We start from the raw sequence: 12,500 nt of genomic DNA, 5'->3' as shown, positions 1-12,500 counted from the left end.
TACCCTCGGGTGTCTCGGTGTCTGGGGCTTCCGTCAGCACCACATCTGCTGGGTCCACCAGCTCCTCCTCTGCGCTCCCAGCTTCTGCTTCTGCCCCACCTACCGCCGAAGCTGCCTCTTCTGCTCCTGCTTCTGCCCCACCTACAGCTGCCCCCGTCACCTCAGCCACAGGGGCTACAGCGGCAGGCTCAGCAGGGGCAACTTCCGCTTCAGCTAGAACAGGGGCAGCATCAACCAACTCTTCTACAGGGAGTTCAGCTTCAGCAGGGGCAGGGTCCACCACACCCTCAGCAATAGCAGGGGCAGCTTCAGCTAGAACAGGGGCAGCTTCAGCTTCAGCTACAACAGGGGCAGCATCAATCAGCTCTTCAGCAGGGGCAGCTTCCGCTTCAGCTACAACAGGGGCAGCATCAACCAGCTCTTCAGCAAGGGCAGGGTCCACCACATCCTCAGCAGTAGCAGGTGCAGCTTCGGCTTCTACAGGGACAGCTTCGGCTTCTACCGGGGCAGCTTCGGCTGCAGTTTCTACAGCAGGGGCAGATTCATCTACGACTGGGGCGGCATCAACCAGCTCCTCAGCAGCTGGGGCAACGGCTTCCACCACAGCTTCTACAGCCTCGGACGCAGCCCCTGTTACGGCCTCGGTTACAGCTTCTACAGCCTCGGTTACAGCCTCGGTTACGGCCTCGGTTACGGCTTCAGTGGCAGCTTCTACGGCCTCGGTTACAGCCTCGGTTACGGCCTCGGTTACGGCTTCAGTGTCAGCTTCTACGGCCTCGGTTACGGCCTCGGTTACGGCTTCAGTGGCAGCTGCCAGTGCTTCCTGCACTGGCGCGGGATCCACAGTTAAGGTCTCCATAGCAACCTCTGGGGTGGCGGCCACTGCAGAGAGGACTTGTGGGGCTTCAGGCTTCGGCTCGGCTGACACACTGGGCTTCCCTGCAGCCTCTGCAGATGTCTCGGAGTCTGAGTCTGAGTCTGAATCGGAGTCCGAGTCACTGGAAGAGGAAGATGAGGAGGAGGCATCCTGATCAGCAGGTGCTGCTGCCATGGCAACGACAGGCTCAGCAGCAGTGTCACCAGTAGATGGAGCTTCTGAGGTCACAGCTTCTGCTGTTGTCGTTTCCACAGCAACTTCTGGGAGCACTGCTTCGATCTTCACTTCCTCTGCAGTAGCCAGTGATGTCCCAGCTTCTTTGGTCTCTGTTGCTGCTACCACAACTTCTGGCACTACAGGTTCTGCTGCTGCTTCCGTCACTATGGGTTCCGCTGCTGTTACAGTCACTATGGGTTCTGCTGCCACAGGTGGTTCTGCAGCTGCTTCGGTCTCTGCAGGTTCCGCAGCTGCAACTTCTGGCTCTGGAGCTGCCACCGTTTCAGAGGCCACGGGTTCCGAGGTAGCTGGGGTGCTAGTGGGTTCTGCCGGAGATGGCCCTGGAGTGATGTCTGTGACGGCAGGTTCTGGGACGGCAGGTTCTGCTGCCTCAGCTGCTGCTGCTAGCGCGGGTGGAGAAGCACTGGGGGGGAGGAGTTTAACAGGGAAGGAGACGGGCGTCTTATAGGCCAGCAGAGCGGCCCGCTCCTCCTCTCCCAACATCGCTATGGAAACCACGGGTGGAACAGAAGACAGCTTATTGAGCATTATCCCAACCTGAGCGTTATTAAAGTTACTGGGCACCTGCTGACGTGGAGCTACACTAGCTTTCAAACGTTTGGAGTCACTTAGGAATGTCCTTGTTTTCATCAGTAATGTTGTAAATGAGTGTTGTAGAAAGAAATGCCTGATCTTCAATGCAATATCTACATTGCCCATTATCAACAACCATTCATCCAATGTTCCAAAGACACATTCTGTTTACTAATCTGATATCATTTTAAAAGGCTAACTGAGAAAACATTGGAGAAACTTTTTGCAATTATGTAAGCACGTATGTATGAAAACTGCTGCCCTGATTAAAAATAAAAACAATGCAACTGATCTCAGCTGGTATTCTGTCTATAATGGATATCTAAGTGACCCCAAACTTTTGATTGGCAGTGTATGTAGATCAATGTCAATGTTGAATGGTTGGTATCATTACCTCAAACAAGTGTCATGATGCAATCAATGAGGACAGTGGATAATCAGATTATGTGAAGCTACGGTTAAAGGTTGTATCAGCGATTTCAGGCCCAAAAAAGGCCCAAACATAATTGATCACATTCATCTAATCTTTCCTAACGATCCGCTAGCTGTCTGCCCCATAAGCAGGCCGTCAAAAAACGTGTCTCTGTAGGCAGCCTAGGCTCCGAGATCTGTACACAAAAACAATTGCTACCAACAAAGGCTGGCAACCCACTCAAAGGCAAAATAAAGTGTTTCAACCACTTGAAACCGATGAGATGCGCATTTAGGAGTTTTAATTGCACGGGAGGGAGGGGGAGGGAGTAGCGAGCTAGCTCTCTGTTTTGTTTGAACATCAACTGAAGTGACGTATCCCTGCTTTCGCTGATACAACCTTTAATGTACAAATTATTAACATCTGCATGAACATTTCAGTCATCCACTTGAGTGGTTGGTACTAGAACCCGCCCATTCTGGCACTCCTGGTACAGATCAGACACGTTTAAGTTTCCCAGTGCTGTTCAGTGGCCGAGCACTTCAGCAGACCGAGGACATGGAGTCACACAGGGAGCACCAGGTCTGCTGGAGGAGGCCCACCTGCTGGAGGTAACAGCACTGACACAGGGAGTGTGGGGGTAACAGTACGGACACAGGGGCAAATAGGGGGTAACAGCACTGACACAGGGAGTGTGGGGGTAACAGTACGGACACAGGGGCAGATAGGGGGTAACAGCACTGACACAGGGAGTGTGGGGGTAACAGTACGGACACAGGGGCAGATAGGGGGTAACAGCACGGACACAGGGAGTGTGGGGGTAACAGCACTGACACAGGGGCAGATAGGGGGTAACAGCACTGACACAGGGGCAGATAGGGGGTAACAGCACTGACACAGGGAGTGTGGGGGTAACAGCACTGACACAGGGGCAGATAGGGGGTAACAGTACTGACACAGGGAGTGTGGGGGTAACAGTACGGACACAGGGGCAGATAGGGGGTAACAGCACGGACACAGGGAGTGTGGGGGTAACAGCACTGACACAGGGGCAGATAGGGGGTAACAGCACTGACACAGGGAGTGTGGGGGTAACAGCACTGACACAGGGAGTGTGGGGGTAACAGTACTGACACAGGGGCAGATAGGGGGTAACAGTACTGACACAGGGGCAGATAGGGGGTAACAGCACTGACACCCTGTAGAGATGGGCTGGTGTTAATACCGCATGAGGGGTTTTGGGTCCGTTTGTCCTGATCACTGGCAGGTTACAGGGTTGCTGCAGGTTACAGGGCTGGCAGGTTACAGGGCTGGATCTGTTTTTACTCATATCACTAATGGTGCTGGCACTGTACCCATGCACTAGTAGTAGAGATTGCTAGCTTTGTAGCAGAATACACACAATCTCTAACATTGGTATGTAGTTACAAACATCAAATGTCATTCATAGGCTACACTCACACTCAAAACATTTTAAATAAGGTGTCCCAGCAGAGAGTTTTGATGTAACACTGCACAGGCCTGGCTTACTAAGAGACTGTATGACATATGTAGACATATATGTAGCACTGCACAGGCCTGGCTTACTAAGAGACTGTATGACATATGTAGACATATATGTAGCACTGCACAGGCCTGGGTTGGTGTTACTAAGAGACTGTATGACATATGTAGACATATATGTAGCACTGCACAGGCCTGGGTTGGTGTTACTAAGAGACTGTATGACATATGTAGACATATATGTAGCACTGCACAGGCCTGGCTTACTAAGAGACTGTATGACATATGTAGACATATATGTAGCACTGCACAGGCCTGGCTTACTAAGAGACTGTATGACATATGTAGACATATATGTAGCACTGCACAGGCCTGGGTTGGTGTTACTAAGAGACTGTATGACATATGTAGACATGTAGCACTGCACAGGCCTGGGTTGGTGTTACTAAGAGACTGTATGACATGTAGACATATATGTAGCACTGCACAGGCCTGGGTTGGTGTTACTAAGAGACTGTATGACATATGTAGACATATATGTAGCACTGCACAGGCCTGGCTTACTAAGAGACTGTATGACATATGTAGACATATATGTAGCACTGCACAGGCCTGGCTTACTAAGAGACTGTATGACATATGTAGACATATATGTAGCACTGCACAGGCCTGGCTTACTAAGAGACTGTATGACATATGTAGACATATATGTAGCACTGCACAGGCCTGGGTTGGTGTTACTAAGAGACTGTATGACATATGTAGACATATATGTAGCACTGCACAGGCCTGGCTTACTAAGAGACTGTATGACATATGTAGACATATATGTAGCACTGCACAGGCCTGGGTTGGTGTTACTAAGAGACTGTATGACATATGTAGACATATATGTAGCACTGCACAGGCCTGGCTTACTAAGAGACTGTATGACATATGTAGACTAGAGGGTGACACGGGAAGCAATTTTCACTCCCGTCCCATCCCGAGCCCGCACAAATACTCCCGTCATATCCCGATCACGTGACAGCCCCCCCAAAAAAATTCTGTCCCGCAAAATCCCGAGAGAAAGACTCCCGAATCCCGTCCCGCTCCCTATGTTGATGTCTAAAGTTATCCGACTGTTAGGCTACAGTAGCGTGCGGTGACCATACATTTTGGTAGGGCAGAAAGCCTTGTCTAACTTTTCTTTAATAGCCGATCATTTTGGGCTATATTAAAATTACATATTTTACAGTACTTTGCTGTAGGCTATGCTTAAATCATTTCATAGTTAGATCTCATCCCATCAGTTAAGTTTGCACCGTTCTCACGTTAAACCAGCGAAGCATAGCAACGTTGCTATGAGTAAACAAAACATTTTTTTGTGTTCCGCCAGGGTTATGCGATAAATATATTGAGGAATGCGATCGTCAAGGTGTCATGCCCCAACATTGCATGACACATTAAATTCAACGAGAATCGCTTTCCCGGACAGCTCGTGCAATTGAATAGAGTTGTCCTTTGCTGATACTTTCGCCTGTAACTGTTTCTTTGCATCCATTTTGCCTTAGGGCCTATCGCTGAAGCTGATTGATTGTGAACAGGGCAGCTGCTTGTCTTGCTCTGATAGGCTACCAATCAACAACAAACGTATTGTGGGTTGTAATTGGTTCTCTTTTCTAAAACGAAATGCCTCACGTCTTTGGGCGCACTCACTGCATTGCAGCGTCATTTTTTAAGTTAATAATCTCTGGCTTCCCGCCAGCTCCCGTTTATTATTTCCTGTCCCGTCCCAATCACGTTACCAACAGTGAAATTTACTCCCGTACTGCGGGAAACCCGCGGGAATACCGTGACCCGCGGGAGTCCCGAAAAATTGTCACCCTCTAATGTAGACATATATGTAGCACTGCACAGGCCTGGCTTACTAAGAGACTGTATGACATATGTAGACATATATGTAGCACTGCACAGGCCTGGGTTGGTGTTACTAAGAGACTGTATGACATATGTAGACTAGGGGTGTAACGGTACACAGAAGTCACGGTTCGGTTCATACCTCGGTTCGGACATCACGGTTCGGTACGAGTTCGGTACAATGGAGGGAAAAGCAAAACAAAAATGCAGAAAGCATTTTTTTTTGTACATGTCCCAGGCTGTACCACCTAGTGTCATACAGTCTCTTCCCTGAGCTATCTGCAACAGCCTGAAGTGTGTAAGATGTAGGCTAAACAGTACAATAAGTGCCCAGACTCAATCTGTAACTTGTAAACAAAATAAGACAATCAGCTATAAAACTGAAAATAGGCCTACAGCATCTCTTATTTCTGAAAGTGCAAATTACATAGAAAATGATTTGTAAAAATCCACTTAAGCAAGACCTTCAACATCTGTATTTAGTTGTATATGGAAGGGTCTACAATTTGCCTCAATATTTTTCATTGTGTGTAAAGTAATAATCTAGCCTACTAACTGTGAAAATATCACACTATTTTGCCTTTTTTTTAAAAACGAAATTGCTCCTTTCATTTCATAAACAGACTACAACTAGAAGTCACGTGACTTTGCCCTTTGACGTTAACTCACCGTAGCATGGTTTGTTTATTAGCCTGGTTAGCGTTGTCACTTTATTTTACTGTCTATGCACTTAACACTACCAGCTCCTCGTGTGAGAAGTTACAAGTTACCCCAACTTAAAGGTAATTACCACGCGATTTACATAGCTTTCTGTCATTACGAAATCATTTAATTTAAGCCATAGGTTTTGGCCCTATTTGTATGTGTATCCAAAGGCTGCTGAAGCGCACGGGAAGTTTCTTTCCCCTCGTTTCAGTGATTGGTAGCCTACATCATCTGGGTGATGGCTTCGAATATGTGTAGCATTTTTTCCACTCACATACCCAATGCTGAACAACGCCGACACACAATTTCATCTTATCCACCACTCTTTCGCCTGTACTAACGTTACTGTAACTGAAGTTCTCAAACTTGCGATCTTAAAGAGACCAGCGGATCCTCTAACTCTTGTAGGTCTAACCTTAGTGCTGCTAATGACTGACGGACTCGACCAACGACCTGACAAAAAAAAACATAGGCGCCAATCAGAGCTTCAGAGCTAAGGCAAGGCTACAGATTAGCGTTAGGTGTCGCTAAAGAACTCCCGTAACTCTCGCTACTTAACAGTAATTGCGCATGACATTAATTAATGCGCACACGAGTTTTATGTATTTTTATACCGTGTATTCTCCATGTAAATTCATGCACCGAACCGTGACGCCCGTACCGTTTCGGTTCAATACGAATACATGAACCGTTACACCCCTAATGTAGACATATATGTAGCACTGCACAGGCCTGGCTTACTAAGAGACTGTATGACATATGTAGACATATATGTAGCACTGCACAGGCCTGGCTTACTAAGAGACTGTATGACATATGTAGACATATATGTAGCACTGCACAGGCCTGGGTTGGTGTTACCAAGAGACAGTGGAGGGGCGGTTAGAGAGGGAGCTGCTGAAATAGTTAGAGGGACGATCTTACTGGGAACTTTGGCTCGGGGGGGTGGCGGGGGCGGCGTCTTGGTCTCCCCTGGTTTGGAGCAGAGAGAGGCAGCAGGGGGGGTCCTCAGAAAGCTCCATGCTCCCCGATGGACGCTCTAAACACACACACACACACACACACACATTAATCAGGAGGCAAGGCAATACACACATTAATCAGGAAGCTCCATGCTTCCCGATGGACGCTCGAAACACACACACACACATAAATCAGGGGGCATCTCTTTAGTGTTGTAAGGGTGTGTGTGTGTGTGTTGTGGATTGTCTTGTTGATCTCTTGAGTTGTGAATTGTGATGTAGATGATGATGTCGTTCCCATCGTTCTTTTTAATTGGTTAAAGGAGTTATTTGGGACGCTTAACTCTTTTGGCGAGGAGCATCTCGCTGCAGCCTGTAGGAAGGCAGGGCTTGACATCAAGCCCAACCCACATCCAGGTAAGCCATTAAGCCCCACCCACATCAAGCCCCACCCACATCCAGGTCAGCCATTGTTTTTAGTATACGTCACACAGCTTTGGGCACTTGGCGAGGGAAAGTTTAAACGTCGTCTCTCGACTTCACAAGTCCATACTTCACTTCACAAGACATAATTAGACACGACATGTATCTCATATTGGTTAACACCATGCACAATGTGCCTGTTGTATCTCATATTGGTTAACACATTAAACGACGTTCCTGTTGTAGCTCATGGTTAACACATTAAACGACGTGCCTGTTGTAGCTCATGGTTAACACAATGAAGGCAGCAGGACCGTGTAAAGTAAGCAGTTTGCTTGTCATTTACTCCAGGGAAAAGAGGACGTCTGCTCACCCTATGCAGCCTATAGCCTACATATCACTCACTATGCAGCCTATAGCCTACATATATCGCTCACTATGCAGCCTATAGCCTACATATATCGTCTTTCTTAAAGATTATAATATGCTGATGAACAGGGCCAGAGGTTGATAACGAAGATCTTTTGTTTAAGACTGTAGCTTTGATACACAACATCCACTGCAGAAATGGTCAATCATGGTTTGCGTTTACAGGCTGTTAATTGATCAGTCATTTAGGCTAGTCATCAGTTGTTTATTATTTACCTCGACATGTTATTACTGATAAGCAATTCAGTCCTAAGGGGCATTGCCAGCAAGCTATTTCGGAGCGCATGGTCATTCTCTAGGTAGGCATTGTGCAGCCTAGAGCTGACGTTTTCCGAGTGTCTCCCTGCTTGATCTAGCCGGTTACACAATGTATGCTTCTGGTTCACCTGTTGTTAATAAAGCAAAATCCCACCTTTGTCGATCTGACTGTAGTCTGTTTTTTTTTTTTTTTTTTTTTTTTTTACATCACACACACATTAGGACATCATAAGGCAACATACACACTTTTCAGTTTTAAACCATTTATAACAAAAATAAGCTTTATTTGTATAGCACCTTAGTTTCATACAGAGAATGCAGCTCAAAGTGCTTTACATGTAGAAGCATGTAGAAGCATGTAGGCTAACACAGAACTAAAGTTTATTGAGGTCAAAGAGCGCGGTTGTGATGACGTCCGGGATTCAGCTTTTTCATTGTGCTTGTCTTTTATGAAGATAACTAAAACAGTTTCATACTGCAATTTAGTAGTATTTTAGTTTATTGCACAACAAGTCCGGCGATAAGGGGCAGCTGTGGCCTACTGGTTTGTAACCGGAGGGTTGCCGGTGTTATACAGTAACTGGCTTTCATGTTAACTGGCTGGACTGTTCACTTTGCCTCTGGAGTTAACGTAACCGCCCCCTTCTTTTGCAGATGTGTTCAGCTGATGATTTAGCCTCCGATACCTGGCCGCAGATTCGTCTGTTTAACTGAAGTTCAAATAGACATGTTTGTGATGCTCCACTTTGTTGTTTAATAAAGCTTTACAACAGGATGTGTCGGCGTTGGAAGTGTCAGATTGTCTGTAGTAGGCTAGGCTACATGTGCTGGACCATGAATATGCCACCAAATAAATAAAACTAAATAAACTCCACGTGGGTCTCGAACCACCACTAAATTAAAGTGCTTGCATCATAACCTGACACCAACCTGCTTGCGCCACTAACCAGTTGACACTTCCCTGTGAAAGTGGTGATATGTACTAGGCCTACTAGTAAATGAGGTCAACTAGTATGTTATTGTGTTTAGCAGGTTAACACAGCGGATTATGGTGACTGGCTACTGTGTTATCTTGCTGCGTTGCCCAAAGTAGCCTATCATGGTTCAGTTTACAAACGTTTCACTGATTGCTGCCAGGCTGCCTCTACGTGAAGTGTCTTATTATGAACGCCAGCAAATAAATAAAAAAGATTTGAACACTGAATGACAAAACTAGAACTATAATCTGCATATTAACCTGATGCATATCACAACGAACGTGAAACACGCATTGAAACGCACAATGTGCAGGAGAAGTCTAATGTGTCTTCATTTTACACAAAATTTTACATATCACAAAAGAGATGTAATATCAAATATCACAAGATACACGTAGGCCTAGGCTATTTACGTTCGTGTTTTGACATGTTAACATAGGTTTGAGGTGTATTGGATTTATATATATTATATTTTAATAATTTATTTCTCACCAAGTGACAAGATGTATGTGGTGCAACAGGTTGATGCGTTGATAAGGCTCTTTTTAGTCTAGCCTACGGGTTCAATCCTCGCCATTCACAGTTTTTTAAATGTATACATTTTTAGACCAGCAATGCTTCCTCAATTTAGGCTGAAGATAGACTAGGTGGCCGCGGGCAGCCTGACCAGCAGTCAGTGAAACGTAAAAACCATTAAGCCTAGGCTATACTTTGAAGGTCTAAATGGCTTGGGCAATGCAGCAAGATAACACAGTAGCCAGTTACCATGATCCACTGTGTTAACCTGTTACAAACACAATAACATACTAGTTGACCTCATTTACTAGTAGGCCTAGTACATATCACCAATTTCACAGGGAAGTGTCAACTGGTTAGTGGCGCAAGCAGGTTGGTGTCAGGTTATGATGCAAGCAGTTTAATTTAGTAGTGGTTCGAGACCCACGTGGAGTTTATTTATTTGGTGGCATATTCATGGTCCAGCGCATGTAGCCTACTACAGACAACCTGACACTTCCAACGCCGACACATCGTGTTGTAAAGCTTTATTAAACAACAAAGTGGAGCATCACAAACATGTCTATTTGAACTTCAGTTAAACAGACGAATCTGCGGCCAGGTATCGGAGGCTAAATCATCAGCTGAACACATCTGCAAAAGAAGGGGGCGGTTACGTTAACTCCAGAGGCAAAGTATATATATAGTATATATATATATATATATATATATATGAAAGTGAACAGTCCAGCCAGTTAACATGAAAGCCAGTTAGTTACCGTATAACACCGGAACCCCTAGTAGGCACGGCTGAAGTGCCCTTGAGCAAGGCACCTAACCCCTCACAGCTCCCCGAGCGCCGCTGTAGCAGGCAGCTCACTGCGCCGGGATTAGTGTGTGCTTCACCTCACTGTGTAACTGTGTGCTGAGTGTGTTTCACTAATTCACGGATTGGGATAAATGCAGAGATCAAATTTCTCTCACGGGATCAAAATACTAGCACTACTGCTATATATACTCATATTTATCTAATGGCTATGTTTGATGCTTGCAATTTGTTTGATTAGCCCACATACTTCAACAAGTGTCAATTCAAACTCGTAGTCAATGTCATTCCACTCAGATATCGCGGACTAATAGACAAGTGCCTAATCATTTGTCGTTCTCTATTAGAAATAGTCATTACTAAACGCAGAGGGCATTGCGAACCTTAGGTTTTACCCTTTCGACAGGAGGAATGTGAGCTAATTAGCTGCTAGCTAACTAGCAGCGGCGGAATCTATAAAGAAACGACGAATGGACATCTCCATTACATTTTTCGCAAATGATTTATAGTAATTTCCCTTGGTAATACGTTTCCGTGCCAGTAGCCACAGGGCACATAAACTATATTTGAAATACAAATGACTTACCTTGAGCGACCCGAGTCGTCCTATTCGTAGCAGGGACGTCGCCATGTTTGCGCTCTCAATATTGTGATCCGTGTAGCAACCTGGGATGGAATCTGCTAGCTAGTTCCTGCTCCTCCCCCTCTATCCTTCTGAGCGTGCAGTGTGCAGCATGCCCACTCACACGTTAGAGCAGTGGTCACTTTTTGAGCCCAAGATCCCTGAAGATCTACCTTGAAGTGTCAAAAGAGGACCAAAGCCAATACTTCCAATTTAAGGCCTTTTATTTAGGCAAATGTATCAGGTCAAAAATATCACATTCACCCCTTTTGAATCCGTGCCTTTGTAGATTTTAGTCTGGGTTACACAAGGATAGCATACATTTTACAAACCGAAATCGCATTTTCCTTAGGTGTTGCACCAAATTCTGTGGCCTGTCAAATTTTGTGACTCTAGAGGGCGCTGTTGTATTGGATTCTAGGACTGTACTGAGCTGTACTGACACACTGACGAGGCAATTCTGTTATGTGTGTAATTGTTCTAATAAACTTTGTAAATCTTTGAAACATGTAACATTGACCTGGTGTGGGTGTATTACTCCACAGGCTTGCCTGTGTATCTTCCTCTCTATACTATCTCTACAGAGTAGAGCTAAAGCCTGTGTATCTTCCTCTCTATACTATCTCTACAGAGTAGAGCTAAAGCCTGTGTATCTTCCTCTCTATACTATCTCTATAGTAGTAGAGCTAAAGCCTGTGTATCTTCCTCTCTATACTATCTCTACAGAGTAGAGCTAAAGCCTGTGTATCTTCCTCTCTATACTATCTCTATAGTAGTAGAGCTAAAGCCTACCCCACCACTCCAGTGAACAGGTGGACTTCAGCACGACAGGTCACATATGTTGATAGGTGTACTGTCAAATGATGTCATTGTACCTCTGCAGAAAAAAATGCCGTGGAAGTCACAAACAAAAAAAGTTTGTATATCAGTTCGGCTGCCAAAAATGATATCAACAGCCAATGGCAGGAAGTTTGTCAATAATGTAAGTAAAGTGTACGACCCACATGCACTGAATTCAAGCCACAGTACACTGAAGACAGTAAAGCATGGTGGTGCACAATTCATGTTATGGGGATGTTTCTCATACTGTGGTGTTGGACCTATTTATTGCACACCAGAGATCATGGATCAGTTTCAATACATCAGAATATTTGAAGAGGTCATGTTGTCTTATGCTGAGGAGGCAATGCCTTTAAAATTGGTGTTTCAACAAGACAATGACCCAAAACACACCAGTAAGCGAGCAAAGTCTTGGTTCCAGACTAACAAGATTGATGTTATGGAGTAGCCAGCCCGATCCCC

General features: G+C 45.5%; 1 protein-coding gene across 1 annotated transcript in view; it reads right to left on the bottom strand.

Annotated features, from left to right (window-relative positions):
- Positions 1-11,278, bottom strand: part of ndufv3 (NADH:ubiquinone oxidoreductase subunit V3) — a 16,254-nt gene extending 4,976 nt beyond the window's left edge. Inside the window, exons 1-3 of the mRNA XM_076262895.1 lie at positions 11,163-11,278; positions 7,131-7,245; positions 4-1,599 (exon numbers count right to left, since the gene is read on the bottom strand). Coding sequence (XP_076119010.1) covers positions 4-1,599; positions 7,131-7,245; positions 11,163-11,207 — 1,756 coding nt within the window. The 5' untranslated portion in view covers positions 11,208-11,278. The remainder of the gene's footprint in view (positions 1-3; positions 1,600-7,130; positions 7,246-11,162) is intronic.
- Between the last annotated feature and the right edge of the window lie 1,222 nt (positions 11,279-12,500).

This window comes from Alosa pseudoharengus, unplaced genomic scaffold (assembly GCF_046254945.1).
Source record: "Alosa pseudoharengus isolate Yale_2024_CS ecotype anadromous, Long Island Sound unplaced genomic scaffold, YU_APseudo_1.1 YU_APseudo_1.1_scf_3, whole genome shotgun sequence".
NCBI classification, from domain to species: domain Eukaryota; kingdom Metazoa; phylum Chordata; class Actinopteri; order Clupeiformes; family Clupeidae; genus Alosa; species Alosa pseudoharengus.
The sequence above is the reverse complement of the archived record's forward strand: the minus strand, read 5'-3'. Positions and strand labels throughout refer to the sequence as shown.